The 13,435-nt window shown below is 37.6% G+C and overlaps 1 protein-coding gene across 1 annotated transcript in view; it reads right to left on the bottom strand.

Annotated features, from left to right (window-relative positions):
- Nucleotides 1-913: 913 nt before the first annotated feature.
- The window catches only part of SCML2 (Scm polycomb group protein like 2), a 58,038-nt gene continuing 45,516 nt past the window's right edge, over nucleotides 914-13,435 (bottom strand). The window contains exons 11-15 of the mRNA XM_083881387.1: nucleotides 11,928-12,110; nucleotides 10,809-10,922; nucleotides 4,712-4,993; nucleotides 3,853-4,016; nucleotides 914-2,337 (exon numbers count right to left, since the gene is read on the bottom strand). Coding sequence (XP_083737513.1) covers nucleotides 2,212-2,337; nucleotides 3,853-4,016; nucleotides 4,712-4,993; nucleotides 10,809-10,922; nucleotides 11,928-12,110 — 869 coding nt within the window. The 3' untranslated portion in view covers nucleotides 914-2,211. The remainder of the gene's footprint in view (nucleotides 2,338-3,852; nucleotides 4,017-4,711; nucleotides 4,994-10,808; nucleotides 10,923-11,927; nucleotides 12,111-13,435) is intronic.

Raw genomic sequence — 13,435 nt, 5'->3', positions numbered from 1 at the left:
AATGAACAAACTATTTTATTTTTCTTGCTAGATAAGAACATCCCACTGAAAATAAAGAATAAAAAACATGTTCTGCTGTAAGACTCTGAATGCTTGAATCTCACACTACAGCACACAGAAATTCTGGTACAGCAACATCACAGTTATCTTTGTGCACATGGGTGCACAGAAAGCCTTGAACAAATATTTATACCCATAATAGTGCCATGTACAAAAATGCTATTCCATAAAGACCAAACAGAAAATTTAAACATCTTTCTTTTTCTTATGCCAAGGGCAATGTGAAAAATGAAAACTGTTTTCAGTCAATTACTTCCACTTAAATTGTATGAGATCTTTTTATGCTGAAGAACCCAAATTCAGCATAAAGAAGCATAGAAGTATACAATTTTACATATGTATAAACAATATACTGAACACATGGGGCATGATGTTTTCCTTACTATATAATTTTTGGTGTAACCATTTGAAAGTTAAGTCAGTATTTTTCTAACACCAAGAGAAAATATTCTGCTTCTTCAATCAATGCTCTGACCTTTTCTTACTATAAAGAGCATGCCTGTATTATTCATCTAAGCATACATGCACCACAAAAGATATGCAAAACAAATCGATACAGATAAACTTTAGTGTCAAATGTCTAATGATGTAATAACAAAAACAATTCTCAGGGTCCAAATGACTTTCTGAATTGAAATTGCATTGCAGTCACTTAGAATAACAAAATACTTGGACTTGTAAGTCATAAAATTCACTTTTTCCTAGCAGTACATCTGCTGAAATCTGATGAGTATCAGTCTGTGGGTAAAGAAAGTCATTTTCAAAAAAGGAATTTGTAAAAAATACATTTATACTATATGCTTTCATATAAAAAGGCATTAAGAAATATAATAAATCCTACCATTTTAGGACTACACCTTCCCTAACAAACAGTTTTTATCACTTGACTATTACATACAGTACATTCAGTTTCCTAAACAGAAAGTGTATTTTCTTGTCCCTGATGTATTTTACAACTGGCAGTGACAAAAAACTGTTTTATTATCATCACTCATTCTTGCAGCTTATACAAACAGCACCAATTTTACCCAAAAAAAGGTTTATCAGTTACATAGTAGCACTTCCTCACAGGAAATATAAACCCAAAACATTGGAACCAAATGTGTCTTTCCAAATCTGTATCAGAATATATGGCTCAGAGTTAAGGGATGAATAACCAGGAGTATTGCATAGTACAGGGATCTTGCCTGTATGAATAAAGACACCTTTTGATTGTTTGTCACCTTCTGACTCCAAAAACAAATTACACAGGTGCTAATGACAACTAAACTTACTGGTAAAAAAACAACAAGAAATTGTACAGTTCTCTCTGGCACAGTGCAAAGTACACATTAAAAAACTGAAAAGATATGCACAGCATGTATGTATATTTTTATATAGTATGTATTTCCCTGACACATACACGTGTACATATAAAAAGCATGAACACACACATCCATGCCAAACTTAGCAAAAAGATGGAATGTTTAATATGTGGATGCATTGTTCGAGTGAAATCAGTCTGTCCCAGAAATGGCTGTTTATACAGCCAGTATGACCTTCCATGAAACAGAAATATTTACTGCCTGCCTAAACTGACAATATACATTTGTCCTCATAACTTCCCAAAGGACTGATAATCACACTTTATAAAAGCTTATATTTGAATTTAGCCCTCTCTTCCATAACTCTTCCTCTCTTCTGAAAGACCAGAATTTTCACTACAGAGATGAGATCTTCTATTTTAAGATTTTCTTGCAATATAAAAGTTTACAGCCACCCCTGTAAAATTATAAACACCTGATGCTAGTTTAATTTATTATTTCCCTTTGGGATTCAGCTGTTTTGGTTCTGGATATGAACACATTGGCTGAAGCCTGTAACACAGAAGACACTTTTCAGGATTCGGAGAGCGCTGTTACCAGACCTGCCCACACCCAGTATGATCAACTGTCCTTCCCTGCCAACTTTCTCTGAAACAGTTTGCAAAAATACTAGAATGTAATACAAATCCCTCCCTGCCTTTATCCTGAATGCCTCTTTTACATTTCAAGAGCACTTTCAAAAAATAAAGATTTATATCAGCAAAACAGTTTCAAATCAAGGCGATGGCTGTGAACCTGAGAGCTTGGTGTGATCCGAGCACACGTGTTTTTGTGGCATCCCCACTGGCTAGAACTTTCCTTGTTTAAGTCGTTCAATGTGGTAGCACAACTTTAGGGCAGGCCCCAGCTTCAGTCCCATATATTTCATTATCATATCACTCCTGAGTAAGAGTAGTGCCTTCCCATCAATTTCCTGCAGAAGGAAGAGAATAAACACAACAGACAACTACTTCAACAAGCTGCACGGTAAAATTGTAAAGTAAATTATAGTTGTTTATACCGTAGTAAAAATATATCTACTATATATAAAACAGTAACTGTAATTTTGAATTTACAGGTGACCACTGAAATTTAATTTGTTTTAATATGTGATTAATTTAGTATTAATTAGTTAGTATTTTTTAATATGTGATTAAGTATTTGAGATGTAAAAGAAAGAAAACTATAGTAAATAAAAGAAACTGACCCAACAGCTCTCAGAATTAGGGTTTCCAACCAGGAAAAAAAGTGAATGGGTCAAGGGAAAAAATAAAAAGAATCTGCAGAGGAAGGTCTGTGCAGTTAGAGATTAAATGATCCAAACACTGAGGCCTTGCACTGAACCTTGAAAACAGCCGTGGGAGGATTTTGGCATGCGTGTACAGTCACATGGAGGAAGGGGCTACAGACCATCTAAATATGGGAAATCAGACAGATCTATTTCCATGTTGAACCAAAGAGATTGTCAGGATCAAGACCAAGGACAACTTAGTCAGATTTCAACAGTTTGACTGAGAAGCTGCTGAAAAAAGACAGTCCTAAGCTCTTAGTATCATTACATACCATAGACAGGTAATTAGTTCCATAAAGCACCATAAAGAGCAACAACTCTTACTTTTCTAAACATAAACCTGACAAAACAAGTGACAATTGCTGTTGTTATACAACTAAGAATAAAATACAAGATAGGAATCTCCATCGGAAGTTATTTTCATTTTTCCTTTCAATCCAGCTTACTCAGAGATTAAACTGTTAGGAGGAGCTGGAGCAGAACATGGGTGAAACACTACTAAAGAGAAAGCCAATCTCTTTTTGCAGGGCCATATATGCAATAAAACAAGAAAGCAGCTCTCTACTGAGCAACCTACCATAGAAAAGGCACAGCATGATAGGGGAGATTAAACCTACCACAAACTGATAACAGTTTCTGTCTCTAAAGATAACATCTAGTCAGAGCTATGAAACCCTACACATTGTTTTCCCAAACAGATTAATTAAATATTTCAGCTGATTCTCTGAATTTTAGTATCAATGACTAAGTGTCTAGCTAATGATGCGTAACATCATCTCTGCTCCAGGACATTAAGTCTCCAAAACAGGGGGACCCAATGCCCCACACCGAACATGAGAATGCCATCTTCTCTAGAGGCACCAGGGATCACAGGGGTACCAGGGATGTTGGCCATTAGAACTTGGGTGCTTCCAGGTTGGCATTATTCCACATACACTGGAAAGAGGTGGCTATTTATGTTAGTCTAGTAAGACTGAAAGACAAAAGAAATATACTGCAGGAGGGGTTTCAGGCTGGAAAGTAATTTTTAGTCTCTCTCTAATTTATGAGGAGAGTCTACTCCACCTCCAGTTGCAAACAGACTGATAGACACAAAAGTTGTATTTTAAGAGATTAACATGACACAATCTACTAGAACAGAATGGATATGCATCATACATGTCTCCTGAAGAGTTCCGCATGTGGAGCCAGTGCCCGTGGATCAGCTTCTTTCACAAAACGCACTACTTCCTCTATTGACCAAGTGGAAGGATCCTTATTCAATATTCTTGAAGGTTCCCTTTTTAGTGAATTTAAATCCGGTCCAGTTGTGGAACTTGCAGCTTTCAATACAAAAATATTGTGAAAGAAAGAAGTATCACTAGTTTGTGCAGGAACAACATATTTCATTTCATAAGACCCTTTAATATTAACATGTGGCATTTATTATGTATTGTTTGCAATGTATTAAAATGAAAAGATGCTTTATTTTCATTCAAATAATACTGAACTGTTCCTTTTTGTCTTTAAATTACTTCAGTAACTGGAAATACTTACAGCAGCACAAACATTAGCACTGTGACACACCTAGACAGATTAGTTTTACTTGTACTTGGCTCCTGCGTCCCAAGATGCTATTAACTGGGAACAAGGCAAAGGCAAGTGAAGCTGTGCAGACAGAAGGAGAGACAGTAGGAAACTCTATCCCTGTATTTCAGCAACATGACAATATTTGATAAGATGCTCAGGAAGTGAGCTGCATATAGCTATCCCTGTCTGCTATGGCTTGCTGCAGGGTCCATCACAGCAGCAGGAAGAAGCTGCAGCAGGAAAGACCCTCCCTGACTTGCACTACACTGTTAGTACTAACAGGCTTAAGTTCTGTATTTGCAGTTACGTTAGCAAGCCTGACATGCTTGGCAACAGCACATTTCACTCCATATGCAAGGTTTCCAATGGCAAAGAACTTCTTTATTCATAACTTTTTGTGTTAATAGAAGCAGTTATATGTTCTGGAAGGTTCTGTATAACAGCATACCTTCAATCCGCCTCTGTATCCGATTCCTACTGACTTCATAGTAACCACTGCTCCCCGCAGAGCTCAGGGACAGCCTGCGCAGGACCGGGGCTGAATTTGAGGTAGCAGTTGCTGGCTGATGGGAATTCCTGTAATATGCAGCATTTCCTGAAGTGCGGTACTCCGTGGAATTTCGACAGGTTGGGTTGGATGAATTTACAGAATTAAGTGCAGAATCCATAGAATCCTCAGAAAATCGGTGTTCTTTGGAAGTGCTGTTTTCCTTTACAGGCAGTGTTTCTGCTACACAAAAAGCAAGCATTGATATGTTCAAAGTGATGGACATTACACCTTTGTTACTTAAGGCATTGCTATGTTCTCTTGAAGGTACTGACAGCTTGTAATCCTGTTAACAAATCTCCTGTGAGACAATCACTGAGACTGAATGTTTGTCCCTTTTCCCAAACTAATCATTGGGCTCTTATTGTATTTTAAAACATTATTTTTGTAGCAAAAGATTTAATATGTCAAGTTTGAGACATTCTTCCATTAATCATTTCAGTTGTACTTATTGAATACTATGAGCAGTGAAATGACAGAGGAATTTTTTTAAAATAAAATTGTCAGCTGTAAATATTGATGCATCAAATAATTTTAGTCAAGAATTTTAATTGTTTTTTAAACATATCATTAAAAAGAAAACCATTAATATTATGTAGCATTTATTTTGCAAGATACTTTTAATACAAACAAAAACCTCATGTTAACTAACAATTGTTTAGTAAGTTCTAAACAGCAGAGGGAGTTACTAAATTCATAAAGAAAACAAGTGGATAATTATTATCTATGGACCCCAACAGGTTCAGACAGAGGTACTATTATTAAAAGGGAAGAGGTTACAGGCAAAGCCACAGAAGGCTGTGAGTGCCTGGTATGGCACATTACAGTAACATGTTTTGACTACCCTGCTTTACCTACACACAGTTCTTTGCATAGGGCAGGGTTTCAGGGTCTCTAAATGCAGACTCGGGAAATCTAAAGATACAGGTAAATTACTGAACTCATGAAGGAAGTTAAAAAAAAAAGTCTCAGGTAGGGAGTGTAACAATATTCTAGTTCTTATGCCTTTTCAGCAAATTTATACTCTACAAACAATGAACATCCATTCACAGAAGAACTGTGAACTTTCAAAGTCTGTCACTGATTCTAAGTCACGTGAGTGAAGTTCAGCATGTCCCTTTCCCTTGGCCATGAGACAGGAGCCAGGTTTGCTTGATTACTGAAAATTCCACTCCCATTCAGCCCAATTCAGGTTTGTTTGAGAGAAGCATGCTATGTCAGGGAAAAAAAAAAAAAAATACAAATCAACAGGAACACCACTCCATTCTCTAGCAATCGTAAGGTATTCCCCTCCGTTTGCATCAGGCCAATATCTAGCATGAGAAAGAAGTTGGAACCATGATGTACAAATCTGTATGAAACAAATGCTGCTTTGGCAGGAGAGTTAAGAGCTGGAAAAATATAGCTAACAGGTTCACAGAAGTGTAAGCCCCACACTACCATCTTGAAAATAACTCTACTGAAGTTATAAAACATATGCTAGTGAGGCAGCATATTCTTTGGAATAAGAACTAGTATGTTCTGCAAAACAAGTTCCTGAAATAAGCTTTTTACTACCCTTCTTATATGAAAACTTTCAAGAATTTCTTGGGCAAATGCCTAATTAAAACCAAAGGAAGAGTATTTTCCTAAAAAACCCAGTGAGCTTCTCAAGCATGCTTTCAACTTGCTTCATAAGGTCTCAGGTTCTCTTTCTGAATCCTGTTTAAAGTGTAGTACAGTGAAAAACTGTTATGTGTATTTTGACCTTCAAGCAGCATAACCCTGAAAGGGAATTAAAGGGTCTCAGAGAGTCAGCTCTCTACTTAGTGAATTCAGTAAGGGAAGACCATAGAAACACAGAATGGAACCACAGAATCGTTTTGGCTGGAAAAAGCCACAGTGACCATTGTTAACCCAGAACCACTGTGTTCACCACTGAGTCACATCTACATGTCCTCTAAATACCCCCAGGGATGGTGACTCAACCCTCGCAGCCTGCTCCAATGCTTCACAAGCCTTTAGTGAAGAAGTTTTTCCTAATACCCATCTGGAATTCTCCATGTGTAACTTGAGGCCATTTCCTCTTCTCCTATTTCTTGGGAGAAGCCTTAGTTGGGAAAAGATATGAATTCCCACCTCCCAGTAACCTCCTTTCACATAACTGTAGAGGACAATAAGGTAAAAAGAGGTGAGTACTTCTACCAGCTCCCTCAGTACTCCTGGGTAGATTCTATATGGTCCCAGAGACTTGTGCATGCGTTAAGTGCAGACCATTTTCCCTCGGACTGTGGAGCCTTCAATCTGTTTCCCATCCCTACCTTCCAGTTCAGGATGCTGGGTACCTGGAGAAAAACCCATCTTAGTACTAAAGAAAGAGGAAAAGGAGGAATGAAGTACTCCAGCCTTTCTCAAACTTCATCACTTTGTTTCCCTCCCACATCCAGTAAAGGCCTGGGGATTCTCCTTAGCCCTCTCTTGACTGCTGAGAAAAATGAGACAAAAATTTTCTTGTCTTTTATGGCAGTGGCCAGATTAAATTCTATTTGGGCTTTAACCTCTCTAATTTCCATCCTGAATAACCCAACAGCATCCTTGTAGTCCTTCTGATTTTCCTGCCCTTCCTCAAAGGTCCTTTTTATCCTGAGTTCAAGGCAAACATTTCTGTTCAGCCAGGACAGTCTTCTTCTGTGCAAGCTTGTGTTTCAGCATGTGAACACAGCCTGCTCCTGTATCTTTATGTCTAGCCATCCTGGACTCCTTATCTGCAAGGCGATGTAACATCTTTTACTAAATTTGAGAGTCATGGAATAAAGAAGCTTTTATGAATACAAGTTTTTCTCTTTCATATAAATAACTTTCAAAATAACCACTCCAAAACTTTCTAGTTTGCTGGACCTGAATCACAAAAGAAAAGAAGCAGCTACTGAAGTTTTAGAAGAAAACAAATGAAAAAATAAAAGCCTTTATATTTCTCAGAAGTACTCACAGCAACTTACCAAAATTAAAAACAAAAGGTATAATTCCACAGAATTTCAGAGAGACTTTAAGAAATGAAGTCAATAATGCACACTATAAAAGTAACCAACCAAGGGAAAATTAGAGCTGTAGAGAATGAAACCGCATCTCAGTCCAAGGTGATACCTTAAATTGTTCCAGCAAAGCTGTATGAAGGAATGTAAGGTTTAACTGACTGAACCTGTAGATTCAGATTTCAGAAGCCTTGAGAAGTAGGATGAAACAATGGAGATAACGCTTCCCAGCAGAGTTTCAACTGGAGTATTTAAGCATGTATCAGCCAACTCTATGTAATGTATTAAGAAAAAACATTTTTAAAGTTTTTATAGTTAACTAGCAGGAATCTAAATATAGGTTGGTTTTTTGGGTTTTATTAATAGTTGGTTTACATTATCTTTGTCAAGATTTCTGTAGAAAAAAGATGTTAAAAATTGACTGCACTGCAAAAGAACTTAATAGTATTCATTCTAATTATATCCCAGATTTCTTTCCAATGTTATATATCCTGAAGCAAATACTAGGTTTGGGAAAGATCAACTCTGCTTTTTTCCTCCAAGATACCAGCATTTGAATTTATCTTACTGTAAATTCTAAAATCATATACACAAGGTGGAAAAGCTGGCAATTTCCCATCTTTTTTTTAGGGAAGGCTTTCTGTTCAGTATCTATAGCATCCAAACCACTTTCGGATCCATCCATCCATTTGTAGCTTCTCTACAAACAAAATGCAGCAAAACTGGCATCGAGCAAATGGAGCATTGCAATCCATGGAGTGACACAGTTCGCCTATCTCGGCATTTTGAGCAGCTGTGAATAACAGAGGTATGGAAAGAGATGGGAGGTTCCACTGCAGAATGCCTGACCTCTGGGTAGATTAATGAAAGGCCAGTAAGAGCCTGAAGTTTCAAATGCAGGGATGACAGCAGACTGTTTAGGCAGCGAAGCCTTAGCAGGAACTGGATGTTTTGTTTTCTTGAGGCTCTTCTGGGAATTAGAAGCCAGTTGTTCTGTCTCATACATAACAAAATGATGTAATTGGACACAGTAGTAGGAACACACTGTTTTCAAGGGAAGGGAGTTTATGTTATTCCTCACTCCCTCCTTTATCTTTCACAACTTTAAGAAAAAACTGTTAGTGAGCAAGAAAGGCAGCAAAATCTGCAAAGCATATCCCTGAGCAGATCAGAAGGAAAATGAGCTGTTTGAAAGACCGTTTCCCACATTTTGCCTTCAAATGATATTTCAAAACAACTATTTTAAGACAACTGCGTCTCAATGGAACCAGAACTTTTTGGGGGCAGATCTTTCTTGTTAACCAACCCATGACTGACCGCTACAAAATTGCCTCCAGATTTTCAGCAGAGGACATTGCCCTAATGGGAAACACACAATGCTAGAGAACACTTTGCCTGTTAAAATGCACAGAGTACAAATTCAAACCTCTGGAACCATGGGAAACCACTTATTTTAATTATTTTTTATTTAAGTAACTGCATTTTACAATGAACTACCGATCTTAAATTGTATTTTAAAGGGTACACCGACCATCTGTAAAAATCCACTAGCAAACAAGGAATAAAAAACAGTATGTGTATTCCTGTTTACTTGAGTAAGATTTCTTACAAGATACTGCAGATCTACTTAAACATTTGTTTTGCTCCAAATGAAACGACTACATTTGAGCATTATTATTATTTGCTCCATGCTTATTAGTTTGTACCAGAAATATAACTTAGATGTACAATATATCTCTGAAATTAAACTAGAGCTTCTTTTGTGAAGACACAGAAGTTGATAATCAATGCAGAACTATGTATAATAACAGCTACAGGAAATACAAAAATGTGAATATGTCACATATACACAAAATAATGATGCATAATTTTAAATAAACTATCATTTGGAACATTTTAATCTTGCGTCCTTTTCTGCTTTAATTGTAGCCTTATGGGTTTTTAACATGCACAGAAGAGATATCCTGCCCCTACTCACAGTAATGGATACAAAATAATTTCAAGATCACAAACAAAAAAGAAAGAAAACAAGGGGAAAAAAAAACCTAATCCCCATTATACTTCAAAAAAGCCTTTGGAAATTATGTGCAAATATCATGGTGCAAGAGAAAATATGTATCAGATGGGATAAGTCAGTATCATCAACTACCGTGTCTTAACCAGTTAAGTAGCAAATATTCAAACATTTCGCTGTCTCTCTCTCACTGACATTTAAATCTAGATGCTTTACTTCACATCTGAGGCAGACTAAGACTAGACATGTGCTCAGTTACTGCAGCTGAGCTGCAGCACAGGAAAAGATGTTATTTTACCTGTGAACTGCACCAACCTAAGAGCACACAGCTGCCACAGGGAGGCCACACCTCTCCCCAGGCCACGGTCACCTTCCACTCAACCCTTCCCTGTGCTCATCCGAATGCACAGAGTCACTCCAGAGGAGTAAAACAAGACTCTTCACCAGAATGTTTTCTGTGCTTTTAGCTCACTACCCAGCCAGGGAAAGAGAGCAGGGGGTGGGCTAGGACTCCCTGCAGGGACAAGGAGGCAAGGAAAGCAGGAGCAGCACAACTTCCACTGGCAGCTAGGCATAAACTCAGCTGAATTGTATCATCAAGCTGCACCCTTACTCACTTAATGAGCCCAGCCTAGAGTTAAGAGTTGCTACCAATTCGTCTCCTAACCCATTTCAAGGCAATTGGTTTTCTTCTCAGTAGCCATACATGAAGCAGGAGGCTTCATCTGTCATCCGTGTGCCTGAGCCCCTTCACAGAAAAGGCTGCAGGTTTAGGAGAAGCACTGCTGGAACTTGCAGCAGATCTTCCTTAAGTTCAAAATCTGTGCCAGTGATCAATAATTAACATACTTCCACCCTGACCTGTCAAAGGCCAGAGAAAAACCAGACACATATGTTGTACTCAGTCCTTTTTGACTGGAAATACTGAAACCATAAATAATCCTCATATATAATTCTGACATAATATAATTACCTTCAGATGGATGAGCATCATTTCTGGGAAGCTTAGGCGAAAGAGGAGCAGTGTATGGTGGAGAGTCCTGAGGGTATCGTTTAGCACTCCTGTTTTCAGGTATTTCTTCTTTGGCTGTGAAGAGGAAGAGTCACCTATTATTCCTATTATTCTAGCATAAAGCTGCTCATGGGCCCAATCCAGAGACAGAAGAAAAGACAGACATCAGCCATTCACCAGGTTAGAGCTCCACTTCTTGTGTCACGCGGACTCAGTCACTTCAATACAAAATTTCAAAGCGTAATTACCTTGACCCTGTCTACTTTCCTGAATAGTTAAAACTAAGAGCTTTCATATGACATAATTTCTCCACTGGAAAGAGGAAAAAAAATTCTACATCAGCATCCGGAACACAGACTCAGCTATCAAACAGCTCTGAGGAAGCTTCATTCCCAATATAAATCTTGTGAAATTTTCTTAACAACATGGCTGTGTCAGCTGTGACTCCTGGCTTCACCTGGGATTTGTAGTACCAGGTCCTACAAACAATCTGTTGGGAGATCTTGGGCAAGTAATTTCATCTCCCCTTCTATGTTCTTGGTGCAGAAAAGGTATTGGACTCACACAAAATTTCACAAGCAGCCAATATCACAAGTTTTTCTACTAGATCACTGGACTGTACATACGAGAATTTAAATTTTTTCGAGCCACTCCTAAGTAAAGTGAAAAGAGAAAGAAAAGACTTTGTACTTGTATTGGAAGGGTTAGACTGAATTCCCTTCCAGGGGAAGTGCCTTCTCACAGACAGTAAGCATCTTTTGGTAAGTTTATTTTATGAGGTGAACAAATGAAATGTTAAATTTTGATCTTGTCTTTTTAGCAGTATCACAGTGATAAAGTACAGATGTTTTCTGGCTTGCCTAAAAGGAGAGGTTTGCTGAACAAAATTATTTCTGCACATGTGGTATGACCTATCCATTACTGTCAAAGCACTTCCACACTGGAACCAATTCACTAAGAACTGAAGTGTATTAATTTCAAGCAACTCATGTCACAGAAAGACTAAGTAGTTGCATTACATAAAGTCTCCACATTTCTCAAAAATATTAGCACTTGAAAATAACAAGTTATTAACAGTACCTGGCTTATTCCTATCATATTCCATAGGACTATGTGCACATCCCATGTAAGGGCTGAAAGGCTGGCTGCTGAAGAGATTATCACACTGCAGACTGTGGCAGAGTTTCTCCAAGAAGCGTAGGACAAACGATGCACTGTTTACAGAAGGAAGATTGATGGCATGCTTTTCCCCATCAAAGGAAGCTGTGAATAAGAAGATTATGTCAAATACCCCCCAAGCATCATGAAGTATAGTAAAATACCATCATTAACTAAAAGAAGACATGCAGACTTGATTTAAACTATGCAAGATATGAGAGGAGTAAACAATCATTCTGATAGTTTAAAAAATTTATATCCAAAGGACTGATTTCACCTTCCATTGGATACATGCCAGTTTAAATTTGATCTATGGGAACTTATTTTAATAAAATAATTTTGGATTCACACCAGTATAACAAAGCTTACAACTACTCCCTCACCACCAAAACTTTATGTAGAATTTCCATCACTTATAAAGCAGCAAGCTCTCCATCATCTATTTGCAGTAAATAGCACAAGAAAGACCCTTTACAATACTTGCTAAACCCCTGCCCCAAATCCTCCAAAAAATCAATAAAAAGTCCAGTTATTAAAAAGAAAACCACCACTACCACCACCAACAAAAAAACCCAACAAAAACAAACCTGAAGAAATGAAATGAACACTTTTAGTATTTTTTTTCTCAGTTTCTAACTGAATGGAGAATACTTGTGGTAAGCTGCTGGCATCCATTATCATTGAAATTCTGACTCAGAAACTGTTTTGCCATTTGCTATTTTATCAGTAGAGAAATCTATTCTGCTGTCAGCACTACAGTGGCCAAGCTCCCATTTATTTCAACAGGAGTTAGGTGGTAGAGATACCACAGCAGCCACAAATGGATCTGTTGTCTTTTAAACTGAGTGATTACAAAGAGCCTGGACATGTGCCTATGTCTTTTCCTTGTTGACCTCTTTCCTTGCCCTCAAACAGTGTGGCAGCTGAGGATATTTTTCTTTTTTGTGAAAATTAGTAAGGTTTGGAAAAGACTGAGTGCTACAGATACATGGATAAATAATTACCATTATATCAGCTGAAACTTTTAGTTACTTGTGATTAGGAAGACTTTAGAACAAAGCAGGAACAAACTTGTAACTTAAGCTTAGGGCTGAAAAGAAGTGGCATAAACACCAGGTTTATGCATCAATTTGTCTTTTTGGTTTTCAGCCTGTCATGCAGCTTTCTGTTGTTAACATAATTTCCAAATCATAAGCAGAGCTTTAAAGGATCACATTTTGTTGGTAGCAGATGCTTTAAAAAAAAGAAGCCAGAAATGACAAGAAAGCCTTTATTCACAGATCTGAATTCAGGAATATTTCCATATTGTGTTACAAAAGAGACAGATAATATACACAAAACCAAAGAAAATGCCTAAGTCTAGCATATTTTAGGCTTCCTTAGGAAATCTGAAGTGTCAATTACTTACATGGTTGCTGTAAGGAAGCTTC

The sequence above is a fragment of the Zosterops lateralis genome (genome assembly GCF_965231275.1).
Source record: "Zosterops lateralis genome assembly, chromosome: 2".
NCBI classification, from domain to species: Eukaryota; Metazoa; Chordata; class Aves; order Passeriformes; family Zosteropidae; genus Zosterops; species Zosterops lateralis.
This window is presented reverse-complemented; position numbering and strand designations above follow the sequence as displayed.